The sequence below is a fragment of the Sorex araneus genome, chromosome 11 (genome assembly GCF_027595985.1).
Source record: "Sorex araneus isolate mSorAra2 chromosome 11, mSorAra2.pri, whole genome shotgun sequence".
NCBI classification, from domain to species: Eukaryota; Metazoa; Chordata; class Mammalia; order Eulipotyphla; family Soricidae; genus Sorex; species Sorex araneus.
Genome location: NC_073312.1, coordinates 22,144,778 through 22,163,957, shown reverse-complemented (window position 1 = coordinate 22,163,957; position 19,180 = coordinate 22,144,778). Strand labels below are relative to the sequence as shown.

Genomic DNA, 19,180 nt, shown 5'->3' with positions numbered 1-19,180 from the left:
GTCAAAAAGGCAGGACCAAAGGAAGGTGAATAATAGGGAAGTGAATAAAGATAGGGGATCTTATCTTTAGATCTGATATGAGCAAGTTAAAGGACAGAGTACAACAGTGATTAATCCTTGTCTGAACACAAAAGAAGTTGCTTAAGAAACCACTAGAACGTTGTAGTTGTGAAGTGTTGCAATGGGAAGACATTGCATACTGGAGCCCGTTTTCTGATTCTTTCCCCATCTGAGTCCACTGTAACCACATTTACACTGGCCATTCTTACAAGTTGGGTTCATGGCAGCTTAGTTAAATTAAGTTGAGGTCATACTGCATTAGGGTAGGCCCTTGACCCACCATGGTTGGTGTTATTTCTAAAAGAGAAAAATTGGGCTGGAGCGATAGCACAGCGGATAAGGCATTTGCCTTGCACGCGGCTGACCCGGGTTCGATCCCCAGCATGCCATATGGTCCCCTGAGCACCGCCAGGGGTGATTTCTGAGTGCAGAGCCAGGAGTAACCCCTGTGCATCACCAGGTGTGACCCAAAAAAGCAAAAAAATAATAAAAAATAAAAAAAAATAAAAGAGAAAAATTGGGGCTGGAGAAATAAGTACAGTGGGGAAGGTGCTGTGCATGCAGCCTGTCCTGTCTTCAATCCCAGGCATCACATATGGTCACCTGAGTACCACCAGGAGTGATCTCTAAGTTCAGAGTCATGGGTAAGCCCCGAACACTGCCGGGGATGGCCTCAAACCCAAAAGTAAATAAAAATTAAAACTAACAGAAGGGGAAAATGTGGTTGAAACATGCACACCGGGAGGATGCTATGTGAAGATGAAGGCAGAGCTGGATTCTCTCTTTACCTCCAAGAGAGGCCAGAGATGGCTAGAAAACCAACAGGAGTTTGAGGTGAGGCATGACACAAAATCCAGTCTCCCTGCCACTTCATCTTTCCCTGCGGCCTCTGGGACTGTTGAATGTGTGTCATTAAAATCTAGCACTGGGTGCGGTGCATGCTAGGTTTTGACCTTTGCCTTTTCACTGGGATGAGTGGCCAGATGGGGCTGAGTGGGGGGCTGAGGGGACAATGCAATCCTGTACCTTGGTTCTTTGTGTTTGGTGAAAGAATTCAAGAACAAGCCAGCACAGATCATAGTCGGGTGGTTTATTAAAGGTACAGTATGATAGGTCAGAGACCTCACCTGGTACAGACAGAGGGGCAGAGATGAATAAAGTGGAGAAATAGGAGTTTGTTGGGGTGTACTCCCCGGCGGACCTACAGGCTCCTGGTGAGGCTGGGGTAGAGACCCGCCTGGGAGAGGCTAAGTGGGATTTTAAATTGTCTTGTGGGGAAGGGGGAAGGGAACAGAGACCAGCGAGATGGGTGCACTTGGTCTGGTCTTCTCTTTCTGTAGGTGATGGTTGTGAGGACGAAAGGAATGCAGCCTGGTGCCTTCCTGTCACCAGACGGGCCATAAGTCCTGTCTTCGAACTGGGAGCAGGGTGATCTTTGATTTCTGGAATGTTGCTATCTCATCAGCTGATCGCCACTTGGTCTGAGTCAACTTTACACAGTACACATCTAAGGGGACTCTACAGGGAGGAAGTCACGCTACGTTTGGAGGTGAGAGTTTCTTATAATTGAAAGGAAAAATATATACAAGTTGTCGAGCATAAATATCATATTTGGGATGATGTCAATGTTGTACAAAGACTAGACGCTTGCTCCAATATTGCATGTCCAAGTAGCATCTAAATATGCATTTAGACGGCACATAGGTTAGTATGGACTTTGAGCTAAGTGAAGGGAAAGGTGAAAGATGGTCAGGGTTCTAGTTTGAGCATGCTACCAGCTTGCTCTCTCTATCAGGAAGTTGATAACCATAAAGCTATCTGGGTTAGAGCTTAAAGACCCTCTGTCTGAGTTCCTTCTGTATTTCATTAGACACATGACACTGTGTAATTTGCTTTATGAAGCAATTTTCCCAGTTTCCTTTCCCATTCTTCACTTCTCCTCCACAGCAACCATCTTCCTACATATATCAGCCTTAGTCCACGCAGAGGTGGCAGCCCAAGCAAGCCAGGCAGGAAGGCACCAAGTTCTTGGTGCTTATCACCTCATTACCACTCTCACTACAGAGCTAATCAAAATCAAAACAGATAGCCCCAATTAACAGCCTGGGAGTAACCAGATTTCCAACCAAGGCAAAGCTTTCTCTTATTGAAACTATGTGCCCTGAAAATAAATGAAGAAACTTCTCTTTCCTAGTTCCTAAATTTAGAGGCTAAGCCCTGTCTAGATTCTTTTCATGAGTCTCTCACTAACAAAGTTCAACATCTCCCCGAATGATCAAACTGAGGTAGCACCACCATTCTGAAATGATTAGTACCCAGGTTTGTAGGTTCCGTGTAAAGGATGTTACCATTTAAAGGAAGTGTCCTGGTGACAGTAATGACCCGCCTGCTAGTCATTAAGCCAGTGCTGCAGATACACAGGCACAGATGTCTTTGCAGTGTAGACAGTGTCCAGTGATCCTGGATGCGCCCAGGCTCATCAAAAGTTGGGGTTCAGCGACAGTATTCAGGTAGGGTATTTGCCTTGCATGCAGTTAAGCTGGGTTGGATCCCAGGTATCCCACATGGACCCGGAAGCATTGCCAGTAGTAATTCCTGAGTGCAGAGCCAGGAGTAACCATGGAGAATCACCAGATGTGGCTCAAAGAGAAAAAACAAAAATTGATCACAGGACAGGAGATTAAAAGTTTCAAAGAGAGAGTTTAATTGAGTAAAGATAGAAAGGTTATCTTCACAGTGGCACTAACTTTCACCACTGCTCCATGTTATCTGATGCTGTTCCTCTTAGCAGCCGGGCTGGGTTCAGGTACTCTGACAGCTCTAGGTAGGATTTTGAGACCTGGCAGTTCATTGGTCAGCAATTGGCTGTGGGGCTATTTGCATCATTTAAGCCCTTTGGAAGCTGTGCTCTGCTGCTGGTTCAGAGACCTTGGAGGTTGTGGAGACTTTCTTTGTCCTGTCAGGACTGTTCCCGTTTTCTGGCTGAGAAAGGCTGCTACCTCTTTCCCTGCCTTGGCCTTGGCAGAATGCTGGACAGTATTGATGTAGGCAGGTGCATAGGGAAAGACCCTTGGCAAAGAAAATTTAGATTTAACAGAATCTCTGGGAAGGAGACTCTTAAGACTTGCAGATTTAAGAAAACAAAAGACCCAGAGGAAACCATCAGCAGACCCAGAGGATAATTGAGGATAATAGGAACTTGCCTAGGAAGTTCCCCAAAGAAGGCCGTTACCACTCCCAAGCTCCCTGGCAACCTCTTTAGCAACGAACTTTTACCTGGAAAGAAGCCTCATGTTGGGGCAGGTTGAAGAAACCCTATAAAAGACACCTTGAACAAAGGAAGGGCGTGCACATGCTGCCTGATCCCCTGTGCCTCTTGCGCCTACGCGGCCAGTGGCCGAGCACATGTGTCCCCGAGCACGTGTGTCGCCCGCATCTCCCCTCTTGAGATGTGTACTTTCTTGCTTTCATACTTTTGTGTCTAAAGCTGGGTTATGTGTAGGGGCTTCCTCCACCCTTGGAGAAGCCCGCGTTCTCTCTTGAGTGTGTTATTTTCACTATTCTCTTTCCCACTTATCCCTTCCTCCTTCCCTCAGAAACCTCTAAATAAAATCTATTTACTTCACTGCTTGTCTACTCCTGAAATTCTTTTCCGCGCGAGACAAGAACCCAGTGACTCTGGGTGCCTGGTGGTAGAGGCGGTTGGGGAGAAAGTGACCGTCTTTCTCCTCGCTGCTTCACGTAAGTCACCCGTGGGGCCCACGGACGTCAGTATCTCTGAACTCTGACGGCCTTAGGAGTAGTGTGCTGCGTGTACTGCATTTCCAGGGAGTGCAGTGATGGACTATCTCCTGACCTGTGACCAGGGAAACGGAGGAAGAATCCTCTTCCACCAGTGTAGACAGAAAAAGTTACAGGTGGCCCGGTGGTGGTCTTGAGAGCGAGAGAAGACACCCCTAGGAGGGCCTGGGGCCAGACACGGTATGCAGAGGGACCTTCTTCCCCTGCACCGCACCAGGAGGGGCAGCCGAGCCTGGGGCCCAGCGTGGGAGCCAGGGGAGCGCGGCCGGGGTGCTCGGCCGGGGTGCTCGGCCGGCTGCAGCGCGGTGCGCGGGGTGCGCAGCTGGCGCTAGCCGGGGCCGCGCCTTCTCCGAGGGGGAGGGTGGGGGAGGGTGGGGCGGACCCACCTACTTCCTGCAGCGCCCGCCCGCCGGCGCCCCGAGCTCGTCCAGCGCCGCGCCGCAATGTCGGGAGGGTCAGCGCGGAGCTTGGCGAAGGGTGAGCGGGGCCTGCCCGGCGCGGGGGGCGGCGGCGGCGGCCCCGGGGGTCGCGGGCGCCGCGGCCTGGAGGGAGGCCCCAGCCGTGGTCGGCGGGGGGCGCGGGAGGCGGGGGGACCCGGGCATTCTCCCGTTTCCTGACCCCCCCCTTCCTCCGCTTCTCCTCCCGCAGGGAGCGCGGCCCCCGGCCCGGTGGGCCAGGGCCTGATCCGCGTCTACAGCATGAGGTTCTGCCCGTTCGCCAAGAGGACGCTCCTGGTCCTGAAGGCCAAGGGCATCGAGTAAGGACCGTGGCGGGCCCGGGGAGAGGCCGGGGGACGCTCGCCGAGGAGCCCGCGGGGATGGGGGTGGAAGGCTCGGGCGGGCCTGCTGAGATGCCTGTATTTGCTAAGCAAACGTTTTAGAGGGAAAAGGGGCACATCGTAAATAGTTTTTACCCAGAAAACGACGGATTTCATCAGTCTAGGACCGTTTCTCTCTCGCCCCTTTGTTGATGAACCATTTAACGAATTAGAAAACCCCCCTCCCCCATTTTTCTGTTTGATCCAGTGGTTTGCTATTTTTCAGATTTTATTGTTATTATTACTATTTTATTATTATTATTTTAAATACCGGGCGGTGCTCAGGGCTTACGCCGGGCTCTGCGCTCAAGAATCACTCCAGGCGGAGCTCGGGGGACCCTCTGGGGTGCGGGGAATCAAACCCGGGTTCAGCCACGTGCAAGGCAAGCTACCTACCGGCTCTACTATCTCTCCGGCCCCAATACTTTCTAGACTTTATGGCCTACTTTGTTTGTTTGGGGCGTCCCTCCCGCCAGTGTGGCCTTTCCTGTTCTGCTGCACTCAGGGACACTCCAGGGGATCCTCAGGGGACCATATGTGATAGGGGTGGTAAAATCAAGTGGGCTGCCTGCCAGGCAAGCACCTTTCTCCGTTTTTGCCAAATACTTCCACCCCCGGGTGGAAGCCAGACTCTGCTAAATTAAAATTCTGCAGCATAAATTTATTCCTGTAGTTATGCATGGTTAAGTTATATCAAAAGTGGCTGAGCCTAAAAAGGGCAGTCTTTTACAAAGCGCCCCTGAAATGAGAAGGGGGGTTATCCCTAGGAAAGGCGCAGAAGTCACTCACAGCTCACCTCCAGGACCTGTTGAACAGACTTTAGGGATGGAAGGTTAAAACACAACCCTCACTCTTTGGGGGGCAGTGCGCCATATCCAGCAGTGCTGGGGGGTATTAAGGAGGCCTGCACTCCAGGGGGCCCCAGGGGTACTCAGGGGACCTGGTGGTGCTGAGAATGGGAGCTGAAGTGCTGTGACTAACCTGGACCATCTCTGTGGCCTACTAAGCCCCCCGTGCTGAAAAAACTTTCAGGGTGCTTAGAATTTATAAACTAAGTTTTCTTCTAGAGGAGAGAATTAAGCAGTTCTGGTCCCTGAGAGAATTATGCACTCTAAAATAAGCCCTAGTATTTGGGGGTTAGTATTGCTTCACTGAGATTTGCATCTCAGTTGGATGAAATTTATAATCCTTAACTCATAGCAAGATATTCAACATACAATTGTTTATGACAAAGAAAACTTTATCCAAAATGCTGTAATATCTGTAGTGGTCATAATAATTCTTCCACTATAAGACAAATACAATTCAGATTGGATTATTGAAAGACTCTTGTTTTTGCACCATACCCTATGGGGCTTGGGGGTCTTTATGGGGTGCTGGGAATCAAACCCCAGTTGACCCCATACAAGGTAAGTACCCTACCCACTATGCTGTCTCTCCAGCTCTTGTTGAAAAACATTTTGTGCTCATATAATGAAATAATCTAGATGCAGGGCATAGTTGAATGCAGGGACACAAAATTCTGGCAATATGCCCTTTGGAACTCTAGAAACAGTTCTATTTTCTCCGTCACTTTTCCAAAGGAATAGTGAAAAGGCATGGTGGCGGGGGAGTCCACTGCCAGATGGCACAAACAATAGGGTTTTTTCTAATGAGGGTATATTCCAGTTTGTGGCTAGTATGTTAATTTACTTTTTGGGTCACACCCGCAGTGCACAGGGGTTACTCCTGGCTTTGCACTCAGGAATTACTCCTGGCGGTGCTCAGGGGACCATATGGGATGCTGGTAATCGAACCCGGGTCAGGTGCGTGTAAGGCAAATGCCCTACTCGATGTGCTATCGCTCCAGCCCCTAGTATGTTAATTTGTTGCTTACAAGGCCAAGTTACCAAAAGGCATGATATGAGAACTTTATAAAGGCGAGCCTATTGTTTTTCCAGTGTAAAATTTCGGAAATGTTGAGAGCTCCTTGGCAGGAGGCAGTGGCTTATAGCTGAGTGTTTACTTCATGTCATGGCATGAACTTTGTGCCCCATGCTCCTGTTCAAACCGGATGTTCCTTTGTTTCTCTAAGGATTTACATGTTTTTGCTTTTTTGGGGGGCAGGGGGAATCACACCCGGCAATGCACAGGGGTTACTCCTGGCTCTGCACTCAGGAATTACTCTCAGCGGTTCTCAGGGGACCATATGGGATGCTGGGAATCGAACCCAGGTCAGCCGCTTGCAATGCAAACGCCCTACCCGCTGTGCTATCACTCCAGCCCCTGAGGATTTACATGTTTGATTCCTTAAAAGCAATGCTCTTTCTAGGCCAGGATGAGGAAATAAAAACCAAAGTTGTGGGTGTGTATTATTCTTAAATAACTAATCTGTTGTTGAAAAAGTATCCAGTATAACCAATACAAAACCTTCCTCATGTCCTCTATAATCTGAGCAGTTTACAAGTCAGATCTAATTACAACTTGGATGTGGCCGAATGTCCCCAGGTTTCTTCTGTTTAGGATTACATGATGTGTCCACACAAGTTATAAAGAAATTACCACCATTGAGATATTTAATCTGGAAGTTCAAGTCATGCATGGAATTTTTATTATTCCCTTACAGCCTTATAAAAAGTGAGGACTATTTTATTCATTTAAATGAAAGGAATTGAATTTGACCATGATTTTGGTGTAGTGGGTAGGAGACACAGTTGAAGAATTTTCATCTGATATAATTTACAATATATCTTTACACACCCCCAAATGGAATATCATGTATATTTGCAGTCTTTTTTTGGGGGGGATGGGGCAAACCCTGCTGTGCTCAGAGTTTACTCCTACCTTTATGCCGAGGGATCACTTCTGGCAGTGTTCAGCAGACCACATGAGGTGCTGGGGATGAAATCAGGGTTGGCTGCATGCAAGGCAAGCACCTTACCTGCTATACTCTCTCTCTGGCCCCATGTTGTCCGACTTAAAGCATTCTCAACTTACTCATTTAACAAATATTTGCTGAGTATGTATTTTGGCACTGTTTTTGGGTTTTTTTTTCTTTGGTTTTTGGGTCACACCCGGCGATGCACAGGGGTTACTCCTGGCTCTTCACTCAGGAATTACCCCTGGCGGTGCTCAGGGGACCATATGGGATGCTGGGATTAGAACCTGGGTCGGCCCTACCCCCTGTGCTATCGCTCCAGCCCGTTTTTGGTTTATTTTCGCCATGCCTGTTTACCTTTCACATCTCCTTCTTATGATTTTGCCTCTGGCTCACTGGCCTTGTTTCTGTTCTCTGAATTTACCAATCATGTCCCCACCTAAAGCCCCCCACCCCCCACCCCCACAGTTGCCATTCCTCCGCTTCCTCTCAGGTCAAACACTGCATCCCACAAAGGTACTTCCCAGCTCCCTGGATCCTCTATTCCTGATCCTCAATGACTTCTTCCTGGGAAGAAATTTAGTCTGTCTGCTTTGCAAGGAGCATCAAGGGCTTGTAAGGAGGAGGGTGGCCTGACCCAAGTCAAAGGTCAGGAGTGAATGGGCTGTAGGAAGGCCACTGAGGAAGCAGAGGCCTCTAGGAGACTGTTACAGGGATCCAGGTGGTGGATGATGCTGATTTTGCTCAAAGTGGAGGTTAATGCTGAGAAGTGGATAAAATCAGAACCTGACCTGGAACCAAACTATCAAGACTTGTTGGTGGTTTGACTGGAGTAGAGAGGGGAACAGGAGGTAGTAATGGTGAGGTGGGGGTGCAATGTGAGGAGGAAGCAGACAGAATCAAGGCTGAGCTGACTCCTAAATTTGTTGTTGAACCAGCAAAATGGATGGCAGGGCATGAGAGGATGATGCAGACGGACAGGATATAAAACTGTTGGTTTTTCAGGCATGAAGTCATCAACATCAACCTGAAAAATAAGCCTGAGTGGTTCTTTGAGAAGAACCCCTTTGGGCTGGTCCCAGTTCTGGAGAACAGTCAGGGGCAACTCATCTGCGAATCTGCCATCACGTGTGAGTACCTGGACGAGGCCTACCCCGGGAAGAAGCTATTTCCAGATGACCCGTATGAGAAAGCGCGCCAGAAGATGGTCTTCGAACTATTTTCTAAGGTGTGTCTGTGTGTGTGTTAAGAAATTGCAACTCCAGAAAAAGGTTTTTTTGCTTGTTTATCCTTGGAATTGGGAGGGGCGGGTGCACAAATGGGAGAATGGAGTACTCAGGTCACTGGCTGTGGTGTGTGCTTGCTTCTCATGCCAGGCCTGAGCATTATTTTGGAATGTTCCAGCTTAATGTCACTTCTACTTGTTTAGTTTCCCACTCAATGTCCTTTTAGGTGATTTTTGACTCAAAGACAACAACATGGGTTCTGCTATTTTTAGCTTATAAGATGGTGAATAAATACATCATTTATTTTTTTTAATACATCATTTTAGACCACAAAGCTGTTTCTAAGTGGCGAGGGTCTCAGAGGCAGTGGGGAGCACTGTTCTGAGAGCATCAATACGTGACTTCTTTGAACACAAAGCTGGGACTCCTTTGAAGTTTTTAGAATACCGACTCTGGGATTGGTTCTATCACACTTTTGTGAGGAGGGCAGGGCCAGTGTAATTATTCCCAGACTAAGAAACTTTTTTTCTGTCTAGGTGCCACCTTTGATAGGAAGCATTGTTCGAAGTAAAACTAAGGAAGATCGTATTGCCCCAAAGGAAGAATTATGCAAAGAATTTGGCAAGCTAGAGGAGGTAATCCGTTCCTTCTTTGATTAGACTGATGCGGCATACCCACCTTTTCTTTCTCTGCTCTATTCTTTATTTTTCCATTTCCCAGATCACAGCATAGCATTAGTAATAATACCAAATAAGAAATTTTAGTTTACTGCAGCTTTCCCTAAAAGGGAAAGTACTTTAAAAATATATATGTGAAGTGCCTTAAAAAAAATGGTCATGAACTTGCTTTTAAAACATTTTGTTACCCTCACATTAAAATAACAAGAAGAAAAAAAATAAAATAACAAGGAGAGGCTGGAGCAATAGCACAGCAGCGGGTAGGGCATTTGCCTTGCACGTGGCCGACGTGAGTTTGATTCCCAGCATCCCATATGGTCCCCTGAGCACTGCCAGGGGTGGTTCCTGAGTGCAGAGCCAAGAGGTGACCCTTGTGCATCGCCGGGTGTGACCCAAAAAAGCAAAAAAAAAAAAAAAAAAGGAAAAAGAAAATTCCTTATTTTTACCATTCGTCACCTGTTCTTATTTTTCCATGCTTATGTCGTCCTTGTTCATAAATTTAGAAATGCGACATAACTGTAATAAGATCCTATATACCATTCATTCGTTCTTCCCCCATTTTATATAGTAAGCATCTCCCGCCACAGAGTTTGTCAGGTGTGCTTGGGAAGCCCAGATCTGTCTTTACCCCAGAGCAGAGCAGAAACTGCAATCTGGGTCTGTGACCTGTGTCATTCTGCTCCCAACCCTTCACCATTCTTAGGGAGTATACCATAACATTTTATTAGTATGACATTTGTTGGAGATTTTTGCACAACCTTTTATATATATATGTATATATCAAATATATATGTATCAAACTTTTTTTTTTTTAATTTTGGGGCCACACCCAGTGGCACTCAGGGCTCATTCCGGGAAGGCTCAGGGAACCATTGTGTCCTGGAGATGACCCAAGTCAGCCTTTAATTTGATGCACTGTAGCACTGTTGTCCCATTGTTCATCAGTTTGCTCAAGCGGGCACCAGTAATGTCTCCATTGTGAGACTTGTTGTTACTGTTTTTGGCATATTGAATATACCATGGGTAGCTTGCCAGGCTCTGCCATGCGGGCAGGATAGTCTCGGTAGTTTGCCGGCCTCTGCAAGAGGGACGGAGGAGTCGAACCCGGGTGAATCTGGAATAATTGATATTTTAAATGTTGAATTTCCCTCTAGCATTACTGAATTCAGTGGATTTTCCTACATGTATATATTCTTTATGTAGTTCATAAAGAATAAGGAATTTGTTTGTTCTTGATTATACCATATTTTTCCTCATAGTGTCTTCTTACAGTGTTCTAATGTATTTGATTTTGATAACCAGGGATATATTAGGTTGAACACCCAGCAGTGCTCAAGACTTATTCCTGGCTCTGTGCTCAGGGATCACTCCTGGTGTTGTTGGGGGACCACATGGGGTGCCAGGGATTGAACCCTGGTTGATATAAGGCAAGAGCTCTGGCCATACAGTGAATATTCTTACACGTATCTTTTGGTTAATGAATATGTATTCACATTGCCAAGGAATTAAATTACTGGGTTGTAAAACATGTATGCACTCAGCCTTTTGTACACGTAGAGTTAAGGGCAAGTTGTATGAGCTGCGTCCCATTACCTTGCTAACTTTCCTTTTAGCCATACTGATGGATGTGTGAGTAGTATTTTGGTTCTAATATGCACTTCCCTGATTAGTAATCTTGAACACTTTTGTGAAGTTCACATCTTGCCATATTTTCTAATGGGTTGTTCACTTTTTTTCTGATTGACTCCTAGGACTTCTGTACTTGGAATACCGGTCCTTTGTTGGATAGATGTGTTACAAAGATCTTTTATACTCGTTTGTATATAAGATATACAAACTCATATTCTAGTTTATTTTGTTGATTACTTTATCCCACACTAACCGATTTTAAAAACTCAAACCCATGAGACAAAATGTCATCTTGAAATCATCAAAGATGTACAAAAGATGCTGCTCTCATTTGCTCTGCTCAATATGCTTTCATTGTTTTTGATGAGGCATTGTTAGACACACCAATGTGTTCTTCTGTCTTATGTTTAGGTTCTGACCAATAAGAAGACAACCTTCTTTGGTGGCAGCTCTGTTTCTATGATCGATTACCTCATGTGGCCCTGGTTTGAACGACTGGAAGTACTGGAACTAAACGAGTAAGACATTTCAATAGTGTGCATGTTTTAGTACATATGGAATATTTTTTGGAAACAATATTTTGTATGATAACCGTATGCAGTTTTTAATATGCAATGCATATACAACTAATAAGATGGTATAAAATGTCATACAACTGGACAGTGGAGAGTCTGGACAACACAGGGTCTGTTAGCACCTTCCACTCACCATTCTTCCCCATCTCTGGGGTGCTGGAGCTAGGGCAGAATTCTATCATATGTAACAAAATGATTTTATGAGGGAATGCTCATAGCATAGTGCTCACGGGCTATACTTGGCAGTGCTAAGGGACTGTGTGGTGCCAGGAATCAAGGCCTCGCATACAGAGCATATGTTGTAGTTCTTTTGTGCTCTCTCCCCAGCCTGTTTTTAAAAGCTTACTCTCTCTTCCTGGCGAAATAACCGCATGATGTACATTTTTATGATTGTCCTGAAGTATTAACCACTGGTTCCTCCCATCTCCCTCCCTGCCAGATCCCCACACATTTCCATCCTGTATGACATTTGGAGCTACTTTATTTATTCCCACTTCTTAGGAGCTCTGAGCTATTCAGTTTCCCAATCACAATCTGGCCACAAAACATTAATTTTGTTGCATCCTTGTTTGGTTTTCACTTTCTCACTTATAAAAGCAGTCTGGGACAGGGAGATAGCTAAGAAGGCTGGAGCACATGCTTTGTATGTGCTAGATCTCCACGTTTACCCCCTTGAAAGTAGAACTCACTGCCAGGTGTAGCCCCCAGGGCTCCCAGCAGTACAATACCAAGCTCGAGCAATGAACTGGTCAGGTTCCACGCAGGTAGGCTGAGTTTCACTCCTAGAGCACTACTGGGGAGCATACCAGGGCACACCCACTTCCCCAAAAAAACACATATCAGTTATCAGTCTCCCCACTCAGGCAGGTTTTCATGCTAAATCACTTCCCTCTAGTCTTAAACAAAAACCTGAGAAATAAATATCTCAACTTCTGTGATCATGTGCATTTAAGAGAAAGGTTTTTAAAGAACAGAGGAAAACAAAATGAAATTGTTGAGTACCAGTAATATACAGGAGACTATAATAAATGCCATCCTGGCCAACCCAGCTCATGCCTTCCTTTTTCCACCCCTCCCACAGGTGCTTAGATCACTCTCCAAAACTCAAGCTCTGGGTGGCAGCCATGAGGGAGGACCCGGTGGTATCAGCACTCCTCATTGACCCACAGACCCTGCGTGGGTTCTTCAATCTCTACGTGCAGAATGACCCCCAGGCCTTTGACTACGGGCTCTGATGGAGGCAGGAGTCAGCAATGAAGACATGTCTTCCGTTTCCCTTCAGTACTGTTTAAACTAACAAACAAAAAAGTTTTTATTCTGCCAAGTGCTCTCACATCTCACTGAGTCACTTTCTCTGATCTGACCTCATGCCAATTGTGGGGTGTTCTCGAGGCCCTCCAGCGGGAATGTTAACACTTCCCATCTCAGGTGCCGTGGGTTCTAGTCTTGCACCGCCCGCTGTGAACACCCTATGAGAGCTGGGCTCCGATCGGGATTTCTAACCTTTTAGAGGGGAGTTCCATGGGGATAACCTGTCTTTAACTGGAGAGGTGCAAAAGTTTCAAGTCTGGGTTCAGAGTTAATAAACTTTCTTTACTCCCAATGAGCAGCTTCGTGTCACTCGTTGCCACCGTCACCGCTCACAAACTGGCCCATCCCACTCCCCAAAAGGCACCAGATCCAAGAGACTAGGTGGGTCTAGTCTCCATCATCTCAAATCCCGGTTAGATCTCCACTACCAAACCCCAAGCTGGGACAACAGACCTCCCACGTGTCGTTACTGTGACACCCGATCCGTGGACCTACCCGATTCGGGGGGTGGGGGGGGATAGGTCCAGCCTGGAAAAGAGCCCCCAGCCCCCGCCGCCCCGCAGTGATGTAGGCGCTCTGGGGCGCAGCTGCGAACCGGTGACTTCACAAACGCTCTACCCGCAGCGCACCCTTCACCAACCACCAACGACGGGCTACGGGCGCACCCGTCTGCGCCGGCATCTGCCTGTATCACCCTCCAGGCCGGTCGAGCGCCGGCTAACTCCACGTGGATGCAGAACCGAGCGCCCGGGTGCCACGACCAGCCATTCTCTCCAGCTTCCACCCGCCAGCCGCACCTTCGCGGGGACCCGCCACTCACAACTCACGGGAGCCTGTAACGCGCCCGCCCATTGGTTCGACTTGCAAGCGATTCCAAGCGCTTTGAGAATTGGTCGAAGTTCTGGGCGCCGCGGCCAGTCAGAGGGTAGGCTCGCGTTCCAAGGGGCGGGCTCAGAGCGGGCCCCGCCTCCCGCGCCGGCGGCCGCTGCCCCACATCCGGTTCCGTCAGCCGAGCGGCAGGTGTTGGGGCTTCTTTCGCCGCAGGCGCTGATGGGTCTGTTCCGCCCGCGTCCTGTTTGAAGGGCAGAGGGTTTTGAAGTCAATTCTGAATTTGGGAGGTTCCTTTCTGAATGTTTGGACTCAGAATAGAATTACCATTTTGTTGTTGTTGTTTTGTCCCATCCGTAGAAGGAAGACCTACTAACCTCGACGTTTATTCAAAGATCTTGTTGGTTTTGACGACACACCTGGGGAGGGTGGGAGTGCCACCGTTGGCTCAATGTCTTGGGATCTTTGTGCGGGATTGAAACCCCGCGGCCCCCCCCCCCCCCCCGTACCCCAGCCCACAGATAGCCCCTGCCCTAAAGATCTGTCTTCATCAAACAGAACACAAGGTCGTATTCTAAGAATCAAGAACAGGGCTTTTAAAGCAAATGCCTTTGATTTCGAGAACAAAAGAACCCCTCATTAAATTGTTAGTGTTTTTCTAATGTGCCCCAGGAAGAAGTTAAAGAGGACCCAGATTACTAATTCTCAGCCCTAAATTTTAGCCTTGGTGCTAAATAGCATCACTAATTTAGCTATGTTCCAGGACCCTGAGCTTTGGGTCTCCCCTGTTAGGTGCAAATAGTAATAGTTAATGTTAAATGTTTACTAGATAACAGACAAATGCACAGTATTAAGTGCTTCCCATCCAGCACCTGAATTACTTCCTCCCAAATCACATCTGTGTTGTACTGTTTACTGGACCCTCGAGAACACCTAGAGAGATGTGATCTGGCCCAAGATCACCAAAAACGCTGGAGAGACTGAAATCCAGTCACAATTTACAGCTTTTCAACACGTTTTTTAAGAGAACTACTGCTTACATTCACATATGTTCTAGTCTCCTTTTAATCTTCAGCTCTTGACGTTTAGAAGTTGAGTCAGAGAGGATCATCCACCTTTTGGACAAACTGCTATTTTTCCTGGGACTTGACAAGAAGCATGATGTTCTTTTCCAAACTCTGGGTTTTATTTGATTTTACAAATGTTGCTTTAGATTCTGAATCTTGAAGTTGTGCCTTTTGCTTGTTCAAAATAATATATCAAAATGTTACAATTTTTTTTATCTTTTCAAACATACAAACAAGGATAAGAAAACAATCAAATCCATACCAAAAAAAAAAAGAAGTCTCAAATCTAGTACTATTTGGAATAATCTTTTTTTTCTGCACTTAACCTGAACATGGTGATCAATATCAGAATAGAGGGTAAATAACATATAAATTATGCTTTTGAAATAGTAAGATAATTTCCTCCAGTTTTTGCAACTTTCAGGGAGTAATATGAGCCCCCTATTCGTTCCCTCCCACCTCAACTGATTTTTTTTTGATAAGTTGCAATGCAAAGTTTACTTCCTCTCCTTCCCCAAACAGAAACTCATGTAAGTAAAGACATTTCTGTGGTGTTATTATTTTCCTTGACAGCTTAATTTATAATCACCCATGACTGAAGTTCACGATATCTCCAAAACAGCTGATTGTATTTCAGGTAGCTGGAGATTTGGAGTAAGTCTAATAGGGCTTCACTTTCTGTTTCTTGCTTGAGTCGGTCAGCATAATGGAGTTGTAAACATAAGATGGTATAGAAGGAAATTTTGCAGAGGATTAAAAAACAAGTAAGGAAAAGTTTAAAGGCTATAATTAAATCTTTCTAGGGAAACTATAGTGTACCGAGGTAAGATTAAAAACCACATTACTGAAGTGTAGCCTGCAGCATTGAACCCATTCAATTGGCATTAAAGTGCTAACTGGTGAAGTAAGTATTACTCTGAGTTGAATTTTAAGTCTAATGTGCTCGGCAGAGCTCAATTACAGTGTATTTCCTTTTTATGGGTATAGACTCAGAATGCACTATGCTATTAAAAATGTCTCTTTTATTCACTGGTATCAGTCATTAACTTTGAAGTACACTGAGTCCTTTACTGAGGATCATCAGCACAGTTTCATTCAGTTCTCACAAATATATTAAATATTTTTGTTTTCATTTTACAAGTGAGGAAGATGAAGATCAAAGAGTTGCTTAAGTGAGACTTGTTACTGTTTTTGGCATATCGAATATGCTATAGGTAGCTTGCCAGTCTCTGCCATTTGGGCGGGATACTCTCGGTAGCTTGCCAGGCTCTCCAAGAGGGATGAAGGAATCAAACCCAGGTTGGCCGTGTACAAGGCAAACGCCCTACCTACTATGTTATTGCTAATGAATATAATTCAAATTCAGTGTTTATAAATAAGACAGTCCCACCCATTAACTTACATGTTTATGACTCTTTTCAGCGACAAAATGGAATAAATTTTTTGAGACCAGATGGCTCAAAAATCTTAGAATATTTACTACTCAGGCTTTACGAGGTAATTTTTCCAATTCTAGCATAGACTGAGATTTTTTTTTTTTTTTTTTTTTGCTTTTTGGGTCACACCCAGCAATGCACAGGGGTTATTCCTGGCTCATGCACTCAGGAATTACTCCTGGCGGTGCTCAGGGGACCATATGGGATGCTGGGATTCGAACCCGGGTCGACCGCGTGCAAGGCAAACGCCCTAACCCGCTGTGCTATCACTCCAGCCCCTAGACTGAGATTTTTTAAATTAATTTTAACTTCATTTAAACACCATAGTTTACAAAGTTGTTCATAATATAGTTGTTTTGGGCATTCAATTCCAACACCAATCCCATCACCAATGTGACCTTCCCTTTACTATTGTCCCAAGTTTCCCACTCACCTTAGCAGGCACAAAACAACTTATTTTATATCGCTTGTTTTAATAAAATGGCTGTTGGAATTATAAAAAATTAGCTCAGTAAAAGAAAGTCTTTTTTTTTACAAGTTTTTATATCAGTGCAGTCACTAGAGTCACCATCTGAGGGTTTACTGAGCTGTTTGTTGATAGTTGAATCTTCTGTGTTATATTGTTTATTGAGCATGTTGGCTTCTATGCTTCTACTGGGCTGTCAGTGTTGTGAACTTTGGAAGTCTTGAGCGGCTGCATAAGTGGCTGCAAGTTCCAGGAGCTCCAGGATCTGTAGGACTGGGACAGTTCTTGGTCTGCATCCCCTCCTGAAGACATCCCAGAGTTGTCAGCCTTAAGACTAGGCTACCCATGTATTTCAGCAGCGTGGTTTAGAATAGTTGTGAAACAGAAGCTGAGCCAGTTTGCATAGAAGCAGCTGTGGGATGTGAATGTCGCTGCTGGGGCTTCCAGCAGTACAGCCAGGTGGGGTGGACATCCCACCCCCACTCTGAGAAGATACCAGAGTTTTCAGCCCTATAACTGATGTCTCTGGAAGTTTTGTCTGCTTGGCATCTCTGCAGAGTTTAGTTATGAAGCGATGAAGTTGGGCCTTTCGCTTGGTGGTGGTTATGGGTTGTGGGTACAATTGCTGGGGCTTCAGCAGGTTGGGGACTTGACCCCCCCTCCAGAGGGCGCCCCAGAGTTTTCAGTCCAAAGACCAGTGTACCTATGTGTTTCAAAGATTTGGCTTGCATCTCTTCTGAGACTAGTCGTGAAGCTATAAAGCTGGGCCATTGTTTATATGGCAGTGGTTGTGGGATCACTGCCTAGACTGAGATTTTAATTTGATTATTGACCCTTATGAAGGCCAAGAAGCCAGACTTCTTGTCTTCATAATCCTGTGTCTGCCTCTTACTAGTGGTGAGGGATTTTTAGAGATAGAAAGGCCATACCTGGCCGTGTTCAGTGCCTACTCCTAGATCTGTGCTCAGGGATCACTCCAGGCAGGACTTGGGGGTAGCATTTTATGTGGTGGCAGGGCACACAAGGCTGCACTATCTCTCCAGTCCACTCCTGGCAGGGCTTGGGTGAGGACCACATGAGGTGCGGGGGACCAAACCCTGGTTGATTGTGCTATCTCTCTGGCTCCAAGTTTACTCTTTTTTTAAATGTAATAATTAAACAATTCTTTTTTTTTCTTTTTGTGTCACACCTGGCGATGCACAGAGCTTAACTCCTGGCTCTGCACTCAGGAATTACTCCTGGTGGTGCTCAGGGGACCATGTGGGATGCTGGGAATCGAACCCGGGTCGGCCGTGTGCAAGGCAAACACCCTACCCGCTGTGCTATCACTCCTGCCCCCAATAATTAAACAATTCTTGTAGGACATTTTAAGGATGAAATGAGTTAGCACACATAAAATACCAAGTGATAATTTGATTTTGAGAATTTCATATTTTTCTTATGACCTTTTGCTTTAGAATATGGATCTATTTTCTCTCAACTATTTGAAATCTCCCCTCTGGGTGAGGGCAACATTTGTCTCCTCAGAAGTCATATCTTTGACTACCAGAAGCTCTCACAGGTCATGTTTATATTCCTTTCTTATATTTTACCACTTGATTTGTCCTTCCTGATCAAAATCAGCTGCAGAAGAGTAGCTTCTATTACTTTACCTCCCCAAATGCAAAATTGACAGCAGGGCAAGTCAAGAATCAATTTGTCTTTTCCAACACCAGATTTCTTGCTGCATTTTCTTTTCAGAGAACATTTATTCCAACATTTTTGCCATTCCCCAATTCTCATATAGTGACAACTTGCCATATTTCACATGAGCTCACTCTGAATAATTTAGCAAAAAATATGATTGTCATTCTTCTTAAGATTTTCAAAGATTCTTATTCCATAGGGAAATACGCTGCAATTTATTAACTCTAACTTTCTAGATAGGTTGTAATTCAAAGGTTGAAATGTGCTTATTCATAAGCAACATAGGTACTATCATTTTGATAGTTCTACAGAATAGCATCCGTTGAGCAACTATTATGTGCTAGAACTGTCCTGAGACTGAAAGCCTTAGTATTTTTCTAATGTGCTGAAAGTTTCTGATGAAACTTTAGAGGCTAAAACAATGAGTGAGGCACTGAACTCCTCAACCCCATGTCTGATTTCTTGGAGAAAATAATTTCATTTTCTTTCTGAGGCTATTCCTATTTTCTAAAATAGTCAAGTTTCCTGAGTAGTTGTGGAAATAGAGTAATCCTTGGATCCTGGTCAGTGTGAATGAGACCCCAAACTCTTTTCCCTTTTTGGTTGACTAGTCCCAGACAATACATCCCCTTGCAGTCCCCATGTGACCTGTGTTTAAGTGAAAGGAACTCCCTTTCCATGGCTAACTGACTTGGTCTCAGCGTTTCAGGCCAGAGCAAATGTTAGCCAGCTCCTCTATTGCAC

The 19,180-nt window shown here is 45.6% G+C and overlaps 1 protein-coding gene across 1 annotated transcript; it reads left to right on the top strand.

Moving 5' to 3' along the window:
* The first annotated feature begins 4,186 nt into the window (after positions 1-4,186).
* Positions 4,187-13,248, top strand: GSTO1 (glutathione S-transferase omega 1). Its single transcript, XM_055119641.1, has 6 exons — positions 4,187-4,338; positions 4,510-4,618; positions 8,541-8,763; positions 9,298-9,396; positions 11,479-11,585; positions 12,724-13,248. Exons 1-6 carry the CDS (start codon positions 4,305-4,307, stop codon positions 12,875-12,877), a joined length of 726 nt encoding a protein of 241 aa, XP_054975616.1. The 5' UTR covers positions 4,187-4,304; the 3' UTR covers positions 12,878-13,248.
* Positions 13,249-19,180: the final 5,932 nt, after the last annotated feature.

Excerpts from the sequence above, each read along its gene's own strand:
- GSTO1 (XM_055119641.1), top strand. The coding sequence starts at position 4,305 with ATGTCGGGAGGGTCAGCGCGGAGCTTGGCGAAGG. Across the intron at positions 4,619-8,540 it reads CTGAAGGCCAAGGGCATCGA|GCATGAAGTCATCAACATCA; the intron begins GTAAGGACCGTG and ends TTGGTTTTTCAG. Across the intron at positions 8,764-9,297 it reads TCTTCGAACTATTTTCTAAG|GTGCCACCTTTGATAGGAAG; the intron begins GTGTGTCTGTGT and ends TTTTCTGTCTAG.